Below are 20,651 nucleotides of genomic sequence, written 5' to 3' on the forward strand. Positions count from 1 at the left end.
AATGTCTTTGATGACGTCATATCCGGCTTTTCGTGAAAGTTGAGGCGGCACTGTCACGCCCTCATTTTTCAACCAAATTGGTTCAAATTTTGGTCAAGTATTCTTCGACGAAGCCCGGGGTTCGGTATTGCATTTCACCTTGGTGGCTTAAAAATTAATTAATGACTTTGGTCATTAAAAATCGGAAAATTGTAAAAAAAAATAAAAATTTATAAAACGATCCAAATTTACGTTTATCTTATTCTCCATCATTTGCTGATTCCAAAAACATATAAATATGTTATATTCGGATTAAAAACAAGCTCTGAAAATTAAATATATAAAAATTATTATCAAAATTAAATTTTCGAAATCAATTTAAAAACACTTTCATCTTATTCCTTGTCGATTCCTGATTCCAAAAACATATAGATATGATATGTTTGGATTAAAAACACGCTCAGAAAGTTAAAACAAAGAGAGGTACAGAAAAGCGTGCTATCCTTCTTAGCGCAACTACTACCCCGCTCTTCTTGTCAATTTCACTGCCTTTGCCATGAGCGGTGGACTGACGATGCTACGAGTATACGGTCTTGCTGAAAAATGGCATTGCGTTCACTTTCATTCTGTGAGTTCCACAGCTACTTGACTAAATATTGTAATTTCGCCTTACGCGACTTGTTTTCTATTCTTTTGTGTCTTCCATTCAGGTAATATAAATGTTATGGTCATTCTTGTCTAGTCTTTCCAATGAGGGTAAAATGATGCCATCTTTGAGAGGTTGTTCATGTGTTTTTTGTGTGTGTCAACAGAACCGGCCATCAAACCTACTTTTTGCACGCCAGGAAGTGAGCGGCCGATCTAAAAAAAAACTACTAGAAACACAGGCATTACTCTGGCAACACCCCCCCCCCCCCCCCACCCTGCGGACCAACACTGCTTACCTTGAAAGGAAGGGGGTGCACATCACGGGCCTGAAACCTTGACCTCAGCGGTGGATCCAAAGGGTTGCCTTGGTAACGAGGCACAGGCAACCCCAGGGCAATCACGCGGAACCGTTCATCCACTCGCACAAGCTTCAGAGAATCCAGCTCCTCTTGAGAATGGTCTCGAAGAAGTTTGTCGTATCGGTCTGCCGCCACGAGGAATCGCCCATCATCCAGCTGCATCTCGCGGTTTTCCAGCAAGTTGTTGAGAACGGGTAGAACGTTGCGTTCCGCTTTCTCCACACCTTCAAGCACCAGGACCCTGCCTTCCAGGGCCGCTCGCACCGCGCACTGGTCGATGTAGTACGCTGTTCCGCCGAGGATTTCTCGTCTCTGTTTGAGGTCCGACTCTGTCGTGTCTCTCGACAGGGAGACGTACTCTACTTCTCGTTTGGTCAGCTCCTGTATGTTGTAAAAAGTCAGAAAAAAAATTGGTACGAGTAAAAGCGTAAAACGTTGGAACCTGGTGTTTGAATTAAAAGTAAATGACACAACCGTCGAACGCTGATGAACAAGAAGAAGAATTGAAAATATCTCAACACCCGCAACACAAAGTACATGTATAAGCAGGAAAAATTGCCTGGGTGTCTGTACACTAAACTATTTCTTAATTTGTACATGCTTATGAAATAAAACGAAAATCATCTGAATAAATACTGATGAATAAACGGGCCATAACCGTCAGATTCTCTGGATTTTTCATTGAAATAGTTTTAAGTCGCCGTACCAAATACATCAGTGCAATCTGTCGACGCAGTGGGCCGGGAGGACCAATGAGAAACACGTCCTGCCCAAGCACATCCTGAAAAGAAAAGAACAACGTCTTACCATTTCTGAGTGTGAACATTGCATTCTGCAGGTTCATTCAAAAAGAGTAAAGCAATTAGTCTCGATCTGACATGGTATTACAAAAAGAGGCAAACGTTTATCATAAACTTTCTGATGGCATAAGCAATATCAAGTACCCTGAAAGTTAAAGCAATTAAAGTAGGTGTACAGACATGTACACCCAATGAGAACAAGAAATTTCTCCGAGGTAGAAAAAACACCCCCGTTGGTCAAAGGGAAATAACCATTCTCACTGCACCCATTCTCACTGCCACCAACTGAGAAGGTTATTTCCCTTTGACCATGAATATGTTTCTCTCTAAGTCCTTGTAGAATCTTAATGCACCAATAACTCCCTAACCGTGTGTTTGACTGGTCCCAATTTTTGTAAGGACTGTCTCAGGAATGTATAGAACCTGTTCACCAAGTTTGGTGACGATCCGTCCGTTCATTCTTGAGATCTATATGCGAACACAAACAAACAAACAAACACATGGACCGAAACCTATACACACCCCTATACCGGGGGTGTAAATACATGCACGCAGACACAAAGACAGGTGTATGCACACACAAGCATACAAACAAAGACTGACATACAATCCTTGCACTCAATATAGCATTTCTGTTGGCAAATGACTAACACATTTTTGTTCGTTTACCTTTTGCATTATCCATCGTAGATGCCTTAAGACGGTTTGAGGAAGGTCTTTCTTAACTGAAACAAAAAATAGTGATGTAGAACAGGGTAAAAAAAATAAACCCTTCATTCAAGGAGGGGTGAAATTTGTGTTGTAAACTACGACATCGTGCCCAATAAAACAGCACTGTGAACATGTACCCCAGTTCAATTTGTCTGAAGTAGAGTAATTCAACACATTTAAGAACAAATAAAACAAACACAACACAACAGAACAACGAAAGCAAACACAACAAAACAAAGAAAACAAACACAACACAACAGAACAAAGAAAACAAACACAACACAACAGAACAAAGAAAACAAACACAACACAACAGAACAAAGAAAACAAACACAACAGAACAACGAAAACAAACACAACAGAACAAAGAAAACAAACACAACACAACAGAACAAAGAAATCAAACACAACAGAACAAAGAAACAGAGATTTCCATTGAAAAACAACTTCTTCCCCTGCATTCTTCGGCTGCTACACCCACGTAGGCTTATATAAACAGCTTGTTTTTCTCTCCACCATATATAGGCATTCATACTCCTTTTGGGTGAAAAAGAAAAAGAAAACCCTTCAACTCACAAACATTGGTCAAAATTTAGACACAATCCATGATCAGTTGCTGCTTTGCTTGTTCAAGGGCTATGAAACCCAGCAAACCATGATCAAATCACAAAACAAAAGCTTAACTTCTGCTTGGGCCAAAAAAAAAAAAAGGTCTGTTTAAGGTAACCCGACCGACCCTAGTTTTTTCGCGCGTTCCTAGACTTTTTTTTGGCATTTGGGAAAAAAAAATCTTGTTTTTTGGCAAAATTACGTAAAAATATGGTTTTTTGGAGAAAAAAAAATAAAAAAAATAAAAATCCCGACCTACCGACCCTATTTTTTGGGCCTATGTTACCGTAAACAGACCTTTTCTTTTTTTTGGCCTTATTGCTAAGTATAGAAATGTTCAATAAATGCTTACAATACTTGTGGGGGACAAGCTCTGGGGCCTTTGGATCTTTCACTGGGGTGGCAATGTCTCCGATGCTCACTTTCTTGGAACCTGGACGGGGAAAAAAACATTAACATGCGAATATATATCAAAACTTAGCTGAACATACCGATGTGCCTATAACAATAACACTAATTCAACAGCTATGCCAAAGTTGCACCTCTCCTTATAGTTATAAGCTACATGAAAAAAATCTTGCTAAAAAAAAAAAAATTCTTTAAAAAATAAACATTAAACTTAAAGGCACAGTGCAGCTCACAGCCTTCGTTTTGCGTTTTTGTTGCAGCTGAGAGCATTTACAGTTCAAAAATCCTCCTATGGTAGTAAAACAAACCCAAAACTACCCAACGACGACATCTGTGAAGCTCGACAGTTTCTTTTTCACGCGAGTGCATAAATTAACCTAGCTATTACGTGGTGTTTAGTCGGAGTTCGATTCAACTGAGTGATTCCGGCTTCCATTTTGTTTTACACAAAGTCATGATGACGTCTGACATAGTTTGCTAGTGACGTGTCTTTTTGGTGCATGATGTGGTGATCTACCTGATCTAAATTTAGATCCAAAAATAGGTCAAGACCAGCCGGGTCCGAGTACGAAATTAATTCGTAAAAAAAATCGCAGTTCTTGACTCTTTGGGTGCAAGTTAATGAAACTTTGTAGTTCTTCTAACGGATAGCTGCCTGAGGTATGACTAAAAGCCCCAGGGGCTCCGTGCACCTGGATTTGACAAGTTCAGTACCTTTAAAAAAACAGGTTAAAATCTAACAGACTGACTTACTTACTCTTTTTAGCTTGACTCTAAGGTCAGACTTCATTGTGGGTTTTTTCTCTCAGGACTGTGATTTCCGACTCAACATGTACACCATGTTCATGCAAGAAGTGACATATATTCAACAACAAAAATTGTCAAAATCTTTAAGTCTACCTGCAGAACAGGCCTGAAAGTGGCAAGTATTTTACTCGCCACGGCGAGTAGAAACATGTAACTGGCGAGTAGAAATTTTCATCTACTCGCCAAATGCGAGTAAATTTGCGGAAACAAATTATTGGTTTGGCTATAGTTTGCTCTATGGCTAGTACATTTTCACTAGCCAAAGGCGAGTACATCATTTGTTGGAATTTCAGCGCTGCAGAACCCCATTTTCAAAGGCAGGTATCACAATGTTCCATGTCAAGTGACACCTTCTTCACAGTGATTCACTTGTCAAACAACATTACATTACAAGTTTGCATTACAAGATTCAACGAAATAAACTAATTAAGATAAAATAACGGCATCAAATAAATGTCGCACATACATTGTATAATCACAATCTCACGCATATAAGGTATGCTTGTCATATATATGGCAAAGAAAAGCTAGTCCCCCGGCCTTCTCCAGACCGCTCTCCGAGTCTCTCTCTCTCTCTCTCTCTTGCGTAAAAGTTGCACTTGTTTACCTTACCTTACGAAACGTGGACTAAAGTTTTCAGAGGTTACAGAGGTTCCTCGCCTTCAGACCATAAGTCCTGATGCAGTAACTGAGTAAGACACAGATCTACGTGCATTTGTTCTTTTCCCTCTCACAAAAATGACAAACTTCGAAACAAATTCAACAGTTCAGACTCAATGCCGTACCTGATTCCGAAGAACTCCATCGCACCTGCACATCAGCAGACGACACACGCGTCCCTGGACGTCCAATGATCGTCTGCAAATGGCGCAAGCGGCGGGTTGCCCGCTCCAAACTCATCAGGCCGTGCAGCCTCATAGAAAATAGACTTAGTGCCTTTCAGCTCCCATCCGATCCCCCAGTTCAGGTGCAATGATTTAACAAAACAGGGGTGCAAAGTCCGCTTTCGCTTCGTCCTCTGTCAGGTGGCTGCCATGCTTTCTCTCTCGCGAGGTTTCACGAGATACGTGTATTTACTGCCACACGACTATGGTTGGCACTAAGGGTCAACAATCTACGTGCACGAGTACTTGTCAGTTTCGATCTGCAAAAGAGAACGATGACGCGCATTGTGGCCAACAACATCGATTTGTAGCCCGAAGTATAGTCGAAGAAACTGGTCTTTACTTGAAAACTAGTTTGAGTTATAGTCAGATTGAGAGGACAGTGGCGGATATGTTTACATTATTCATAAACAAATTCAAAACAATTCTTCTATAGTGCTTAAGAATAAGAAAATGTTGATGACAATAAAAACTATTTTCTGTTATCATGAATTGTTTACAACTTTTGCGGTTTGACCCCTGCACACGTTCTTTTCTCAACTTGAATAAGGTGGAGTCATGACTGCAGGTGTGTGACGGTGTGTGTGTGCCGGTGTCACGAACTGAAACCTTTGCTGAACAATCCTTCTCATTGCGGTCAATGCGCATGCGCCAATCTTGGACTTAAAAAATGCGACCCTTTGACCAAACGAACCATGGGTTAAGGTTAGGATAGGGTTAGGGTTAGGTTGTTCACGACCTGATTAATCTCCCCATGTTAGCGCATGCACATTGACCGCAATGAGAAGGATTGTTCAGGCAGAGTTTTCAGTTTGTGACACTGGTGCCCGTTGTGCAGTGTGTGTATATGTTTGTGTGTGTGTTATGTTATGTGATATGAAGTCTTATATCGCGTATCTCAAGACTTGATCGGACTCAAGGCGCAGGGATCTATTTATGCCGTGTGAGATGGAATTTTTTACACAATACATCACGCATTCACATCGACCAGCAGATCGCAGCCATTTCGGCACATATCCTACTTTTCACGGCCTATTATTCCAAGTCACACGGGCATTTTGGTGGACATTTTTATCTATGCCTATACAATTTTGCCAGGAAAGACCCTTTTGTCAATCGTGGGATCTTTAACGTGCACACCCCAATGTAGTGTACACGAAGGGACCTCGGTGTGTGTGTGTGTGTGTGTGTGTGTGTGTGTGTGTGTGTGTGTGTGTGTGTGTGTGTGTGTGTGTGTGTGTGTGTGTGTGATAATTCTTATTTTTAGTGTTAATTAAAATTGTGGTGATGAATTTTGAAGTTATCACTTTTGGCGCTAGTATGCCGCCATGGATGTATCCATGGGAGCGCACTCTTTAAGTACTTTCGCATCTATGATGGCGGCGCCCTTGGCAAAGCAAAAGGACTGATCAGACAGTATCCCGTTCGTCTAAGATGGGCATTATCGTGTAGGAGTTTTGGCATTACACAGTGTTTCTTTTAATCATAATGACACATTTTCTTTTTTGTTTTTATTTCATAAGGGAAAACCTACATAAACGGTTCGAAACTTAATTAGTCTACGGTTTCTATAAATTTCTAATTGTAGTTTTCATTTCAAAACTCCCTCGATTTGAAGACTTGATTTTTTCCGATATTTTGAGGTGTGAAAAGGGGCGGGTTCCAGTGCATTATTGTAACCGAGTGCCGTAACACTACGATCACCTCGGCAGGCGAAGTGCAATCAAACAGGATTGAAAATGTTAGGGCTTATTTCTTAGCCCTATAAAAACTGTTATGCAAACCCGAAGGTTTCCATGAACATACAGACAATCGGAAACCACCAGACCCCATCACAAACAGAATTTCACAATCCACCGGTGTTGACTTCAATCAATCAATCAATCAATATGAGGCTTATATTGCGCGTATTCCGTGGGCACAGTTCTAAGTGCAAGGATTTTTTTCTTTTAAAATTTTTTTTTCTTTTATGCAATTTATATCGCGCACATATTCAAGGCACAGGGATTTATTTATGCCGTGTGAGATGGAATTTTTTTGGCACAATACATCACGCATTCACATCGGCCAGCAGATCGCAGCCATTTCGGCGCATATCCTACTTTTCACGGCCTATTATCCCAAGTCACACGGGTATTTAATTTTGGTGGAAATTTTTATCTATGCCTATACAATTTTGCCAGGAAAGACCCTTTTGTCAATCGTGGGATCTTTAACGTGCACACCCCAATGACTTAAAGGCCAACAACTCGGGTGCAGAGTCTGCTGTGAAAGGAGCGGTAGCCTCCCCTGTCACATTATGATTCGCTTATCTTTTTTGTACACCTATGTATTCATTGAAGGATTGAATCACAGTGTTTTTACGTTTGCACATAAACAGAAAGAGTTAGTTTTGATAATGCAGCAGTCCATCATGAGAAAGTGAAAGAGATGATAACTTATTTTTCAGAATGCTGAGGCTGAACCTGAGGATGCGCCTTTGCCTGGCACCAAAGCTGCACACTCAACTACAGTGCTGTAGAACGGCAACATGTAGAGCCTGGTCCAGTGCCGAAGTCCGGTCCGCCTTTCTGCGCCACTTTCAAGACCAGGACCACCTTTTTGTGCCGTCATCATCAGTTATTCCCAACAAAGTACAGGGGACTTACTTCACCAATGCTGGAATGAACCAGGTGCGACAGGCGCAATAACATTACCTTAGACGTCGATCTTAAAGCTTGAAGATTCTGGATTTGAATCCGGGCTGCGTCTGGTGTATTAAGGGTAGCGAGTTTTTCTGTTGCCCAGGTCAAATTATGGGCAAGTGTGCTTGTGCCTTATCTCCGTTCCTATGTGTGCGTACAAACACAAGACCAAATACGCTCAAAAAAGATTCTGTACATTAGGTCCGTGTTCGATACGTTATACTAGAAACACAGAAAATACACTACATGCATCCTCCCCAAAAAGGTTTACGTGTGAATGCGTAAGTGGCTGGGAAATAAACGGTCATACATACATGTATAAGCCCACTTGTGTAAAACATTTGTGCACATGGGAGTTGCAGTTTATGAACACTGAAGAAGATTGACCATTCGGCTTGGTTTGCTGTGGTTCTGTTATGACAGTGTGGTTAGGGTTATTGCAATGTGTTCATGGTTATGGTACATATTTTCTATATATTGAAAACGATGGCACATAGCCTAACACTTACCATTGCTGCTTTTAAGTTTTTGTGAGCTCCATTTATATAGATCTGCATACATCTGTAGTCTTATACTGATTTTTACACCCCCCGCGGGTTAGGGGGAAGAATTTACCCGATGCTCCCCAGCATGTCGTAAGAGGCGACTAACGGATTCTGTTTCTCTTTTTACCCTTGTTAAATGTTTCTTGTATAGAATATAGTCAATTTTTGTAAAGATTTTTGTCAAGCAGCATGTAAGAAATGTTAAGTCCTTTGTACTGGAAACTTGCATTCTCCCAGTAAGGTAATACATTGTACTACGTTGCAAGCCCCTGGAGCAAATTTTTGATTGGTGCTTTTGTGAACAAGAAACAATTGACAAGTGGCTCTATCCCATCTCTCCCCCTTTCCTCGTCGCGATATAACCTTCGTGGTTGAAAACGACGTTAAACACCAAATAAAGAAAGAAACTGATTTTTACAATAATAATGAATAATGAAAATGAAGACTTATTAATCACCCCTTCCCGCAAGATCTCATGGCGATGTCTAACAATAAAACGCACACACACCTACAAGTAGAAATAGTCTTCATCTCAGTATTTTCGAGAGCTGCCGGTATTTTTTAAATTTAATTTGTTTAAAATTTGTTTAACCTTATTTAGTGCAGATTTTCTCTCTGTTCCTGTCTCTATTTTGTTTCTCTCCTTTCTGCAGCTTATATCTGTACATCTGCAGTCTTTCTCTGACTTTTTTTCCCTCTGGTCTTCATCTGGGTATCTTTTAAAGTAACTGGGATTTTGGTACTTAGCTCCTGCAGACTTGATCTATTTGAAATCAGAATTTTGGAACGTTAGCAGTCTGTTTGTTTTTGGGTCTCAAAATATATGCCCATATTTTTTTTTCCTCGTGTGCATTTTTCTGTCTTCAGTTCAAGCCACTGTTCCTTGGTACAGTGGACCCAAGGTCAGAGATGGCGAGCTACAAGCGTGTGGTCAACAGTCAGAAGTGTATCCGTGTGGGCGGCAAACACAACGACCTTGAGGAAGTGGGTCAAGACCTCACGCACCACACGTTCTTCGAGATGCTCGGCAACTGGTCCTTTGGGGATTATTTCAAGGTGGTTGCTCTTTTTCAATAAATTGATGCATGTGCAGGGTAGGGGGTGACGTTTGGGGTCAGCAATCAGCAGAGTGTCGAAACTTTTTTCAAATTGTCAAAAAACTGTGCCGCCATTTTGGAACAAATTGGCAGGGTGGGGATGTAGCTCAGTCGGTAGCGCGCTGGATTTGTATCCAGTTGGCCGCTGTCAGCGTGAGTTCGTCCCGACGTTCGGCGAGAGATTTATTTCTCAGAGTCAACTTTGTGTGCAGACTCTCCTCAGTGTCCGAACACCCCCGTGTGTACACGCAAGCACAAGACCAAGTGCGCACGAAAAAGATCTTGTAATCCATGTCAGAGTTCGGTGGGTTATAGAAACACGAAAATACCCAGCATGCTTCCTCCGAAAACGGCGTATGGCTGCCTAAATGGCGGGGTAAAAAACGGTCTTACACGTAAAATTCCACTCGTGCAAAAAACACGAGTGTACGTGGGAGTTTCAGCCCACGAACGCAGAAGAAGAAGAAGAAGGAACAAATTGACAAACTTTTTCGCTGTGTAGTAACCAAAAGGCATTTTACGACAGGTGTGTTTTGATTAAAGGTGTATTCCTTCTAGTGTAAGTGGTTATGTTCACCACCTCAGGCTTTTGCACAGGATAGGAGCATTCTTCAACTTAATTAAACACATACCTAAAATCCTTAAATCATCAAGACAGTTCTCGCACCACACTTTTTTTGAGATGCTCAGCAACTGGTCCTTTGGGGATTATTTCAAGGTGGTTGCATCTTTAATGAAAAACAACAGAGAAACCCCCCTTTTAAGACACCCCTCCCCCAATTTAAGACTTTCCCCCTTTTTAAGACCTTGGTTTTTCAGACTCTCTGTTCCTAACGTCTGTTAATTTACCTCCATTTAAAGTCTCACTCCTTTTTACATTTAGTCAAGTTTTGACTAAATGTTTTAACATAGAGGGGGAATCGAGACGAGGGTCGTGGTGTATGTGTGTGTGTGTCTGTCTGTCTGTGCGTGTGTGTGTGTAGAGCGATTCAGACCAAACTACTGGACCGATCTTTATGAAATTTGACATGAGAGTTCCTGGGAATGATATCCCTGGACGTTTTTTTCTTTTTTTCGATAAATACCTTTGATGACGTCATATCCGGCTTTTTGTAAAAGTTGAGGCGGCACTGTCACACCCTCATTTTTCAATCAAATTGATTGAAATTTTGGCCAAGCAATCTTCGACGAAGGCCGGACTTCGGTATTGCATTTCAGCATGGTGTTTTTTAAAACGATCCAAATTTACGTTTATCTTATTCTTCATCATTTTCTGATTCCAAAAACATATAAATATGTTATATTCGGATTAAAAACAAGCTCTGAAAAATAAAAATATAAAAATTATTATCAAAATCAAATTTCCGAAATCGATTTAAAAACAATTTCATCTTATTCCTTGTCGGTTCCTGATTCCAAAAACATATAGATATGATATGTTTGGATTAAAAACACGCTCAGAAAGTTAAAACGAAGGTACAGTAAAACGTGCTATGCAGCACAGCGAAACCACTACCGCGCTAAACAGTCTCGTCAGTTTCAATGCGTTTAGCACGAGCAGCGGACTACGGTCATTGTGAAAAAATGCAGTGCGTTCAGTTTCATTCTGTGAGTTCCACAGCTTGACTAAATGTAGTAATTTCGCCTTACGCGACTTGTTAAGACCTGATTTTCTCAGATTTTTGGAGGTCTTTAAAGGGGGGTTCCACTGTAACCTGTTTGTGAAATGCCTCTTGGTTACTTCACGTGTGAGAAGAACGGTACCTTTAACATAATTAAGGGAGGTGCTGAGTTAAACTCAAGACTTCTTGTTCTATTCATACTAAACAGAAAATGAAACAGTATCCTGAGACCAATTTCAACACTTTGTATTGTTCATGTTGTATTTTGTTTAGTTGAGAAAATTCATGAATGCTTGTGCAAAATTTTTTCTGTCTTAAAAACGAACTGAATACTTATCATTAAAATGTCATTTTTTTATCAGGTTGTGTGCGGGGAAAAGTTTTTCCCTGTGGGTTTTCAATAAGTTTCAGTGCTAGTTTTCACTTGCAAAATGTGAGACTGAAAGAGTTCTTTCCCTTTATGAATGACAGCTAGAGCCATATAAACTGAAAATCCTGATCAGGCACCCAAACTTATCACTTTAATATTTTCAGAAATCTTACAGAAGACAGTTTTGTAAAATATTCTAGGATGAGAGCTTTGATAATTATCAGTTTATAATGTTTAAGGCTTATTACCGTTGATGAAGATTTTTAGCACCTCTCTGTAAGTTGGTAAACATTTTACTAATATGAGTGAAGTGTGAAGAAAGGCCAAAGATCCTGTGGTCCTTGCTCTATGGTGAGGTTACCGAAACAGTTGAAAGTTTCTATTTATGAGGGGATAGATTACTGATAGATCTATCCTAACATCAAGAAAGAAAGATATGGTTATGCAGTGAAATTTGTATATATGCATATGTACCCTACCTGTGTAAGTGAGCTATGCAGACCTTGAAGTGCAGGCAGTAGACAGGGTTAATTTACAAAGTTATGAATAGAAAACCTGACAAGTAAAGGTCTTAAAAAGGTGTAAGTATTAATTAGGGGTGGGGGTCTTAAAAAGCAAGGGAAGGGGGGCACTTTAAACCCGCATCAGCTACTTTTTGCATCGGAGGTGGTATTCTGCATGTATTATTGTCCTAAATGAAATTATCAGTTAAGGAAGATTAGAGTTCAAATCTGGAGCACTGTGGTTCTTATATGTACAGCCAGCTCTCTTATGGCGTTAGATTGAAAACACATGTATTGGAAAAGCAACTCAAGGGAAATAACTCTTGCGTGACATATGTAAATGAAGACTTGTTGAGCTCTGGTTGAATTCTCTACTTCGAGAGATCATCGCATTTCAAAAACTTTCAGTGAGAAAGCACATTTAAAAAAAAATTCAGGTTGATATTTATGGAGTGGGAATAATGTAGGATGTTTGAAGTACTTCCCAGGTGTTTTGAGAAACAACGACATTCACTAGATGGCACCCCTTCTTTTATGAATACTTGCACTTATCCAGATGATACACCTTTTTCTAATAACTCTCACAGGACAATATGTCATAGCTGTCCAGATTTTGTGTTATGCTTGTTGAATTTTTGGTGTGTAAAACAATTTATTTGTTCTTTTTACGTTAGATTTCTCACCTTTTTACTCTTCTTCTTCTATTTTTATTTGATGAAGAAGACCTTTCGTTTGTAAGTTTTTGATTTTCTATTTGTATATGAAGTGCAGTTTTTATTTTTGTGTGTTTTTTATTGTGTTTTTTTCCAGGAGCAAGCGTGTAAGATGGCGTTTGAGCTCTTGACGTCGGTGTACGGGCTGCCGGCAGAGCGACTGTACTTTACTTACTTTGGTGGAAACACAGCACTGAACCTTCAGCCTGATGATGAGTGCAGAGAAATTTGGAGATCTCTAGGGTAACTTGATTTTCTATAGTAGATAACACTGTTGTGCTGGATTTTATTTTATGGATTTGGTTTTAATTTTGTACTTGCTTTTTGTCGTTATTTTTGAAGCACGAAGGGCTAGCGATTTTGAGCGCCAATATTATGAGATGTTTAAATTGAAATGCATGGTGGACATTTTTTTTTGGGGGGGGGGGGGGGGGGGGGGCGCGGTTGGGGTGAAAGTCGTGCAAGCATGGACTGCATATGTGTGTGTGTTGCTTTGATTATGTATGTTTTTTACATCTGTTTTTTTGACAGTTGGATATGTGTTTGGGATAAAGTTACCCCCCCCAAAATAAAATCCTTTTGTTTTTGGTTCAGTTATGTTAATCAATAATGTAACTGTTTGTAGCAACAACAACCACCCCCATAGCCATGCTCCATCCATGTAATTTCTCAGATTTGAGATAATCAAGTTAATTTGATTTGATTTGATTTGATCCTAAAATAATCAAAGCATCTTCATTTCTCTCATCTGTGTGTGTGCTTGTGCGTACTCTCCGGTCTATGTGTGTCTGTGCGTACTCTCCGGTCTATATTTATCTATGTTTCTCTCACTTTTTGAGTCACTTGAGAAAAAGTGACTCTATGTAATCGGTCAGTGTTAGTCCCGTAGACACCACCTTAACGTTGGACTTTTCTCGGAAACTATCAAAGCGATCGGGCTCATATTTTGTTTAGTCGTGACCTCCAATGACCTCTACACTTTAACGATGGTTTCGTTGACCTTTGACCTTTTTCAAGGTCACAGGTCAGCGTCAAAGGAAAAATTAGACATTTTATATCTTTGACAAACTTTTCTCGGAAACTATCAAAGCGATCGGGCTCATATTTTGTTTAGTCGTGACCTCCAATGACCTCTACACTTTAACGATGGTTTCGTTGACCTTTGACCTTTTTCAAGGTCACAGGTCAGCGTCAAAGGAAAAATTAGACATTTTATATCTTTGACAAAGTTCATCGGATGTGATTGAAACTTTGTAGGATTATTCTTTACATCAAAGTATTTACATCTGTAGCCTTTTACGAACGTTATCAGAAAAACAAGGGAGATAACTAGCCTTTTCTGTTCGGCAACACACAACTTAACGTTGGGCTTTTCTCGGAAACTATAAAAGTGACCGGGCTCAAATTTTATGTGAACGTGACTCATTGTGTTGTGAATAGCAATTTCTTCCTGTCCATCTGATGCCTCATATAATATTCAGAACTGCGAAAGTGACTCGATCGAGCGTTTGCTCTTCTTGTTTAACAGTCACTGTCAGAGATGTGTTGTTGATAAACTGACAAGAAATGACAAACTTCCAATTTGTACACGTGTTTTAGTAGTGTTATTTCTGTTACTATAGTAGAAGACCTTTTAAGACCTAAAAAAATCAGAGAAAAATCAGGGAGGGAGGGGGGGGGATGTGTGTCTTAAAATGGGGGTAAATTTGCAGAGGTTATAAACACAGGGGTGGGACTTTTCTACGAATTCCGCTGGAGCAATCTATTTTTCCGTGTCATATGGTTCATTACGTAAATATGCACCATTACAATGCTATCATTGTTGTGTGAAAGTGTGTTTTTTGTTTGGTTGGGTTGTGTGGTTGTTTTTTGTGTGTATTTTGTTTTAGGGGGGAGTGAGGAGAATGTCTTTTTTACCTGATCCAAACAAGTATAATTTTACTTTTAGAATGCACCAGATTGCACAGATTTTAATGTACCATTTAAAAAAAAAATTGCCCTAGAAAAAAGATATTTTCTCTTTTTTCATCACAAGAGACGTCCCACCCCTGAAACAGAAAATCTGAGAAAACATGGTCTTAAAAGGGAGGTAAGTCTTAAATTTGGGAGTCTTAGAAGGGGAGGTTTCGCTGTATATGCAACTCCTTGATTCCCTTTTTACATTTAGTCAAGTTTTGACTAAATGTTTTAACGTAGAGGGGGGAATCGAGACGAGGGTCGTGGTGTATGTTTGTGTGTGTGTGTGTCTGTGCGTGTGTGTGTGAAGAGCGATTCAGACTAAGCTACTGGACCGATCTTTATAAAATTTTACATGAGAGTTCCTGGGTATGAAATCCCCAGACGTTTTTTTCATTTTTTCGATAAATGTCTTTTATGACGTCATATCCGGCTTTTTGTAAAAGTTGAGGCGGCACTGTCACACCCTCAATTTTCAATCAAATTGATTGAAATTTTGGCCAAGCAATCTTCGACGAAGGCCGGACTTCGGTATTGCATTTCAGCATGGAGGCTTACAAATTAATTAAAGACTTGGTCATTAAAAATCTAAAAATTGTAATTAAAATAATTTTTTTATAAAACGATCCAAAATTACTTTTATTTTATTCTTCATCATGTTCTGATTCCAAAAACATATAAATATGTTATATTTGGATTAAAAACAAGCTCTGAAAATTAAAAATATAAAAATTATGATTAAAATTAAATTTCCAAAATCGTTTTAAAAACTATTTCATCTTATTCTTTGTCGGTTCCTGATTCCATAAACATACAGATATGATATGTTTGGATTAAAAACACGCTCAGAAAGTTAAAACGAAGAGAAGTACAGTAAAGCGTGCTATGAAGCACAGCGCAACCGCTACCGCGCCAAACAGGCTCGTCACTTTCACTGCCTTTTGCACTAGTGGCGGACTACGTTCAGTTTTATTCTGTGAGTTCCACAGCTTGACTAAATGTAGTAATTTCGCCTAACGCGACTTGTTACATCTTCAGCTGATCAAATCGCTTTCATCTCTCACTTCAGCATTCCAGCAGAGCGGGTTTTGCCCTTTGGAATGAGGGACAACTTTTGGGACATGGGTGACACGGGGCCGTGCGGTCCGTGCACAGAGATTCACTACGATCACGCAGGGGTTCGAGACGGTGCTGGACTGGTCAACGCTGACCATCCGGAGGTGGTGGAGATCTGGAATCTGGTCTTCATGCAGTACCAGAGGTAACTTTGTCTCTGTTTGGTTTAAACAGTATTTGTTATTCATAAACACACACATGATAATATAACAACATGTCTCTGTTTGATAAAGGAGATAGTTGTTGTGGGAATTCTGTGAATCAGACATGGGAATCTTCTGATTTTTGACTCACATGCGAAGCAAAAGTGAGTCTATGTACTCACCCGAGTCGTCCGTCCGGACGTCCGGAAAACTTTAACGTTGGATATTTCTTGGACACTATTCAGTCTATCAGTACCAAATTTGGCAAGATGGTGTATGATGACAAGGCCCCAAAAAACATACATAGCATCTTGACCTTGCTTCAAGGTCAAGGTCGCAGGGGCCATAAATGTTGCCTAAAAAACAGCTATTTTTTACATTTTTCCCATTTTCTCTGAAGTTTTTGAGATTCAATACCTCACCTATATATGATATATAGGGCAAAGTAAGCCCCATCTTTTGATACCAGTTTGGTTTACCTTGCTTCAAGGTCAAGGTCACAGGAGCTCTTCAAAGTTGGATTGTATACATATTTTGAAGTGACCTTGACCCTGAACTATGGAAGATAACTGTTTCAAACTTAAAAATTATGTGGGGCACATGTTATGCTTTCATCATGAGACACATTTGGTCACATATGATCAAGGTCAAGGTCACTTTGACCCTTATGAAATGTGACCAAAATAAGGTAGTGAACCACTAAAAGTGACCATATCTCATGGTAGAAAGAGCCAATAAGCACCATTGTACTTCCTATGTCTTGAATTAACAGCTTTGTGTTGCATGACCTTGGATGACCTTGACCTTGGGTCAAGGTCACATGTATTTTGGTAGGAAAAATGTGTAAAGCAGTTCTTAGTGTATGATGTCATTGCTGTCAAGGTCAAGCATGTGAGTCGTATGGGCTTTGCCCTTCTTGTTGCCAACAAAGGTTTGGCACTAATCATCCCGGTGACATTTATAAGACAGCAAACGGTATGAAAACGAGCCATTTTGGAAATGTCTTCATAATCCGCGAAATTGTTTTAAGGGGTTGGTTTAAACACAATTTTATTCAAAATACATGACATGAAACAATTGACAAAAATGCAACTAGGACACGAACTCAAGCAGATGCTTATTTGACGTGACCATAACAATGCTAAGTTACACAAGTTTTCATGATGGTGGACAACACAATTATTAACCAGAAGAACAAAATGTAGGAGGGGGGTATGGGGAACTTAATCAAAACAGGAGGATTTACAGAGGAAAAAAAAATAATAAAAGAAAATAATACAAGAAAAAAAATAAAGAAAAAAATAAGGTGAGACTATGAATGAAGCGCGTGGGACGAGAACATCGATGCTGAGACATGCAATAAGTAAGTTCAGATAAATGTACATTTTCATGGAGAGGGCAGCATAGTTCGTTACGAATGTATGGAAGGGGTTCATGTATATATGCAGCCGTCACTTCTTCATCCGAAGATCTTGAAGTCAATTCAAAAATGGCTCCTTTTTATACCGTTTGTCGTCTTATAAATGTGCCAAACCTTTATGTAGAGACAACTATCGTTGGCTTGCCACTACAGACTTGAAACTCCAGACACGAACCGTTTCTTATTTCTTTGAATTTAAAAGTTGTGTGTTTTTCAGACAGGAAGACGGTACAGTATCCAAACTGCCACAACATCATGTTGACACTGAAATAGGGCTAGAGAGCATGATATTAACAGAATGGTTGTGTGTTTTATCTTTATCCAAACTGCCACATCATCATGTTGACATAGGAATGAGGTTGGAGAGCATTATATTAACAGACTGGTTGTGTGTTTTTTAGACAGGAAGACGGTACGTTATCCAAACTGCCACAACATCACATAGACACTGGAATGAGACTGTAGAGCATGATTTTAACAGAATGGTTGTGTGATTTTCAGACAGGAAAACGGAACGTTATCCAAACTGCCACAACATCACATAGACACTGGAATGAGACTGTAGAGCATGATTTTAACAGAATGGTTGTGTGATTTTCAGACAGGAAAACGGAACGTTATCCAAACTGCCACAGCACCATGTGGACACAGGAATGGGGTTGGAGAGGATCCTGGCCGTCCTGAATGGTTCTCGCTCCAACTACGACACTGACCTCTTCCAGCCTCTCTTTGCGGCCATACAAAAAGTATGTGTGTTGAGGTGGATAGGGTGAGGGGGCAGTGTGGGTGGGGGTTAGTGGGTGGGGGATAGGGTGAGGGGGCGGTGTGGGAGAGGGTTAGTGGGTGGGGGATAGGGAGAGGGGGCGGTGTGGGGGAGGATTAGTGGGTGGGGGATAGGGAGAGGGGGCGGTGTGGGGGAGGGTTAGTGGGTGGGGATAGGGTGAGGGGGCGGTGTGGGGGAGGGTTAGTGGGTGGGGGATAGGGTGAGGGGGCGGTGTGGGAGAGGGTTAGTGGGTGGGGGATAGGGAGAGGGGGCGGTGTGGGGGAGGGTTAGTGGGTGGGGGTTTGGGAGAGGGGGCGGTGTGGGGGAGGGTTAGTGGGTGGGGGTTTGGGAGGGGGGGTTGGGGGGATGAGCAGGGTTTTTTGTGTAGGTGTGGGTGGGTGGGTGTTCTTGTGCTTGTTCGGAGAGTGGAGGGAATTTGAGGAAGGGGGGGTGGGGGGGGAATTGCAGGTTATCGTTATTATTATTATTATTATTATTATTATTATTATTATTATTATTATATGAAGTCTTATATCGCGCGCATATCTCCAGACTCGGACTCAAGGCGCAGGGATCTATTTATGCCGTGTGAGATGGAAATTTTTACACAATACATCACGCATTCACATCGACCAGCAGATCGCAGCCATTTCGGCGCATATCCTACTTTTCACGGCCTATTATTCCAAGTCACACGGGTATTTTGGTGGACATCTTTTTATCTATGCCTATACAATTTTGCCAGGAAAGACCCTTTTGTCAATCGTGGGATCTTTAACATGCACACCCCAATGTAGTGTACACGAAGGGACCTTGGTTTTTCGTCTCATCCGAAAGACTAGCACTTGAACCCACCACCTAGGTTAGGAAAGGGGGGAGAAAATTGCTAACGCCCTGACCCAGGGTCGAACTCGCAACCTCTCGCTTCGGAGCACAAGTGAGTTACCACTCGGCCACCCACCCTTATGGAAAGTTTGAAGGGTGGGGGAGGGGGTAAGGGGATTTAGAATAGAACTTGAATAGGTGGCTAACTACCGTCACAGCTCAATGAAAAGGGGGATGGATGAGTGAGAGGTTTGTTATATCTACTTGCAGATAGGTTGAAGGGGAGGGGGGGAGGGGGGGCGGGGTTTATCGTAGTGGCAGAACTTTTGTAATTCAGTGGAATGTACCCTTCTTTTAAGAACCCCTCAAATCTAAAGACTTCCTCCTTTTTAAGACCCTCCTTTCTCAGATGTTCTGTTCATTATACGTTATTTGCGTTTTTGACCAAAATATGATATTAACAGATCGAGACAGTCTTTGTTCTCCGAGACCGCGCTAGTGGTCGAGGTGAACAATGACTGTCGAGATCTGTGTAAAATGTCATATTTTGGTCAAAAACGCAAATAACATCTATGTATCGATCGAATTCCTTTCAGGTACTGACTTTGTTGTTGTTTTGACGATTGAACGAGCACACACACATGCAATCAAACACATAAGCTTCATATTTGGGCGTTTCAGGTTGACCGAAACTTCAAAGGAACTACAAAACACACGTCATGGACTGACTTTGTTGTTGTTTTGACATTGAACAGCACCCATACATGCAATCAAACACATGGCGTGTGTTTTGTAGTTCCTTTAAAGTTTCGTTCAACCTGAAACGCCCAAATATGAAGTTTTGTAGGCCTCTGACGTCACATGGCTCAAAGAAGGGAAATCCAATGTCCAATCGATACAAAATATAGCCTCTTAATTTACCTCCATTTAAAGACTACCGCCCTTTTAAGATCTGATCTTAGATTTTTGAAGGTCGCAAAAGGAGGGTGCCACCATAACCTAATTTCAGTTTTCAGGGGGTTGTTCTATCGTACTTGAAACAAGACCTAGAAGGAAGAAGGGGTTGTTCTATCGTACTGTCACAGGGCTGACACCTTTCCCGTTGTAGCCGGAAATCCGTTTTTTTATTTTTATTTTTGTGTGGTATTTGATAGTTTATAAACATACAATTTGGCACCAGGAGTGGCTGTTCTTTGCCTCCACAAGTTACAAAAAAGCCTCGGCCGCCCCTGGACCCTGGCCTTTCAGGTTTTTGACTGTTTTTTTTGGTGGCAGCCCTGCTGGCAGAAGTTTTGCAATAACTTATTTTAGTTTGCCCTATTTTCACAATCTCATTCACTGCTACTGTCTGTGAACCCAGGCCTCAGGAGCAAGAGCGTACGGCGGCAAAGTGGGCCAAGAGGACACGACTGGCACCGACACGGCCTACAGAGTTCTGGCTGACCACGCTCGCATGTACACAGTGGCCATCGCTGACGGCCTCATGCCCAGCAGGAATGGACTGGGGTCAGCTGACTTGCTTGGCTTGGAAAAAAATTCTTCTTCTTGTCTTGTTTCTTTGTTTCTTTATATATCTTTCTTCTTTGCCCCTTTTTGTCACTGTTGCTCTGTCCTCCGGTCTTCTTAGTTTCCTTGTTTCTTTATATATCTTTCTTCTTTGCCCCTTTTTGTCACTGTTGCTCTGTCCTC

The 20,651-nt window shown here is 40.7% G+C and overlaps 2 protein-coding genes across 3 annotated transcripts in view; one reads left to right on the plus strand and one right to left on the minus strand.

The window, feature by feature from the left end:
• The window catches only part of LOC138945926 (von Willebrand factor A domain-containing protein 8-like), a 53,088-nt gene extending 47,730 nt beyond the window's left edge, over nucleotides 1-5,358 (minus strand). The window contains exons 1-5 of the mRNA XM_070317444.1: nucleotides 5,107-5,358; nucleotides 3,459-3,539; nucleotides 2,456-2,511; nucleotides 1,693-1,767; nucleotides 924-1,367 (exon numbers count right to left, since the gene is read on the minus strand). Of these exons, the coding sequence (XP_070173545.1) occupies nucleotides 924-1,367; nucleotides 1,693-1,767; nucleotides 2,456-2,511; nucleotides 3,459-3,539; nucleotides 5,107-5,239 (789 nt within the window). The 5' untranslated portion in view covers nucleotides 5,240-5,358. The remainder of the gene's footprint in view (nucleotides 1-923; nucleotides 1,368-1,692; nucleotides 1,768-2,455; nucleotides 2,512-3,458; nucleotides 3,540-5,106) is intronic.
• Nucleotides 5,359-6,564: 1,206 nt separating this feature from the next.
• Nucleotides 6,565-20,651, plus strand: part of LOC138946351 (alanine--tRNA ligase, cytoplasmic-like) — a 34,094-nt gene continuing 20,007 nt past the window's right edge. The window contains exons 1-7 of one of the 2 annotated variants that reach the window (XM_070317915.1): nucleotides 6,565-6,653; nucleotides 7,655-7,877; nucleotides 9,302-9,490; nucleotides 12,837-12,982; nucleotides 15,765-15,956; nucleotides 17,976-18,120; nucleotides 20,323-20,468. In XM_070317915.1, the coding sequence (XP_070174016.1) occupies nucleotides 6,640-6,653; nucleotides 7,655-7,877; nucleotides 9,302-9,490; nucleotides 12,837-12,982; nucleotides 15,765-15,956; nucleotides 17,976-18,120; nucleotides 20,323-20,468 (1,055 nt within the window). In that variant the 5' untranslated portion in view covers nucleotides 6,565-6,639. Of the gene's footprint in view, nucleotides 6,654-7,654; nucleotides 7,878-9,301; nucleotides 9,491-10,196; nucleotides 10,250-12,836; nucleotides 12,983-15,764; nucleotides 15,957-17,975; nucleotides 18,121-20,322; nucleotides 20,469-20,651 lie in introns of those variants that run through there. The other variant, XM_070317916.1, reaches the window with a different exon arrangement.

Source organism: Littorina saxatilis, linkage group LG13 (genome assembly GCF_037325665.1).
Source record: "Littorina saxatilis isolate snail1 linkage group LG13, US_GU_Lsax_2.0, whole genome shotgun sequence".
NCBI lineage: Eukaryota > Metazoa > Mollusca > Gastropoda > Littorinimorpha > Littorinidae > Littorina > Littorina saxatilis.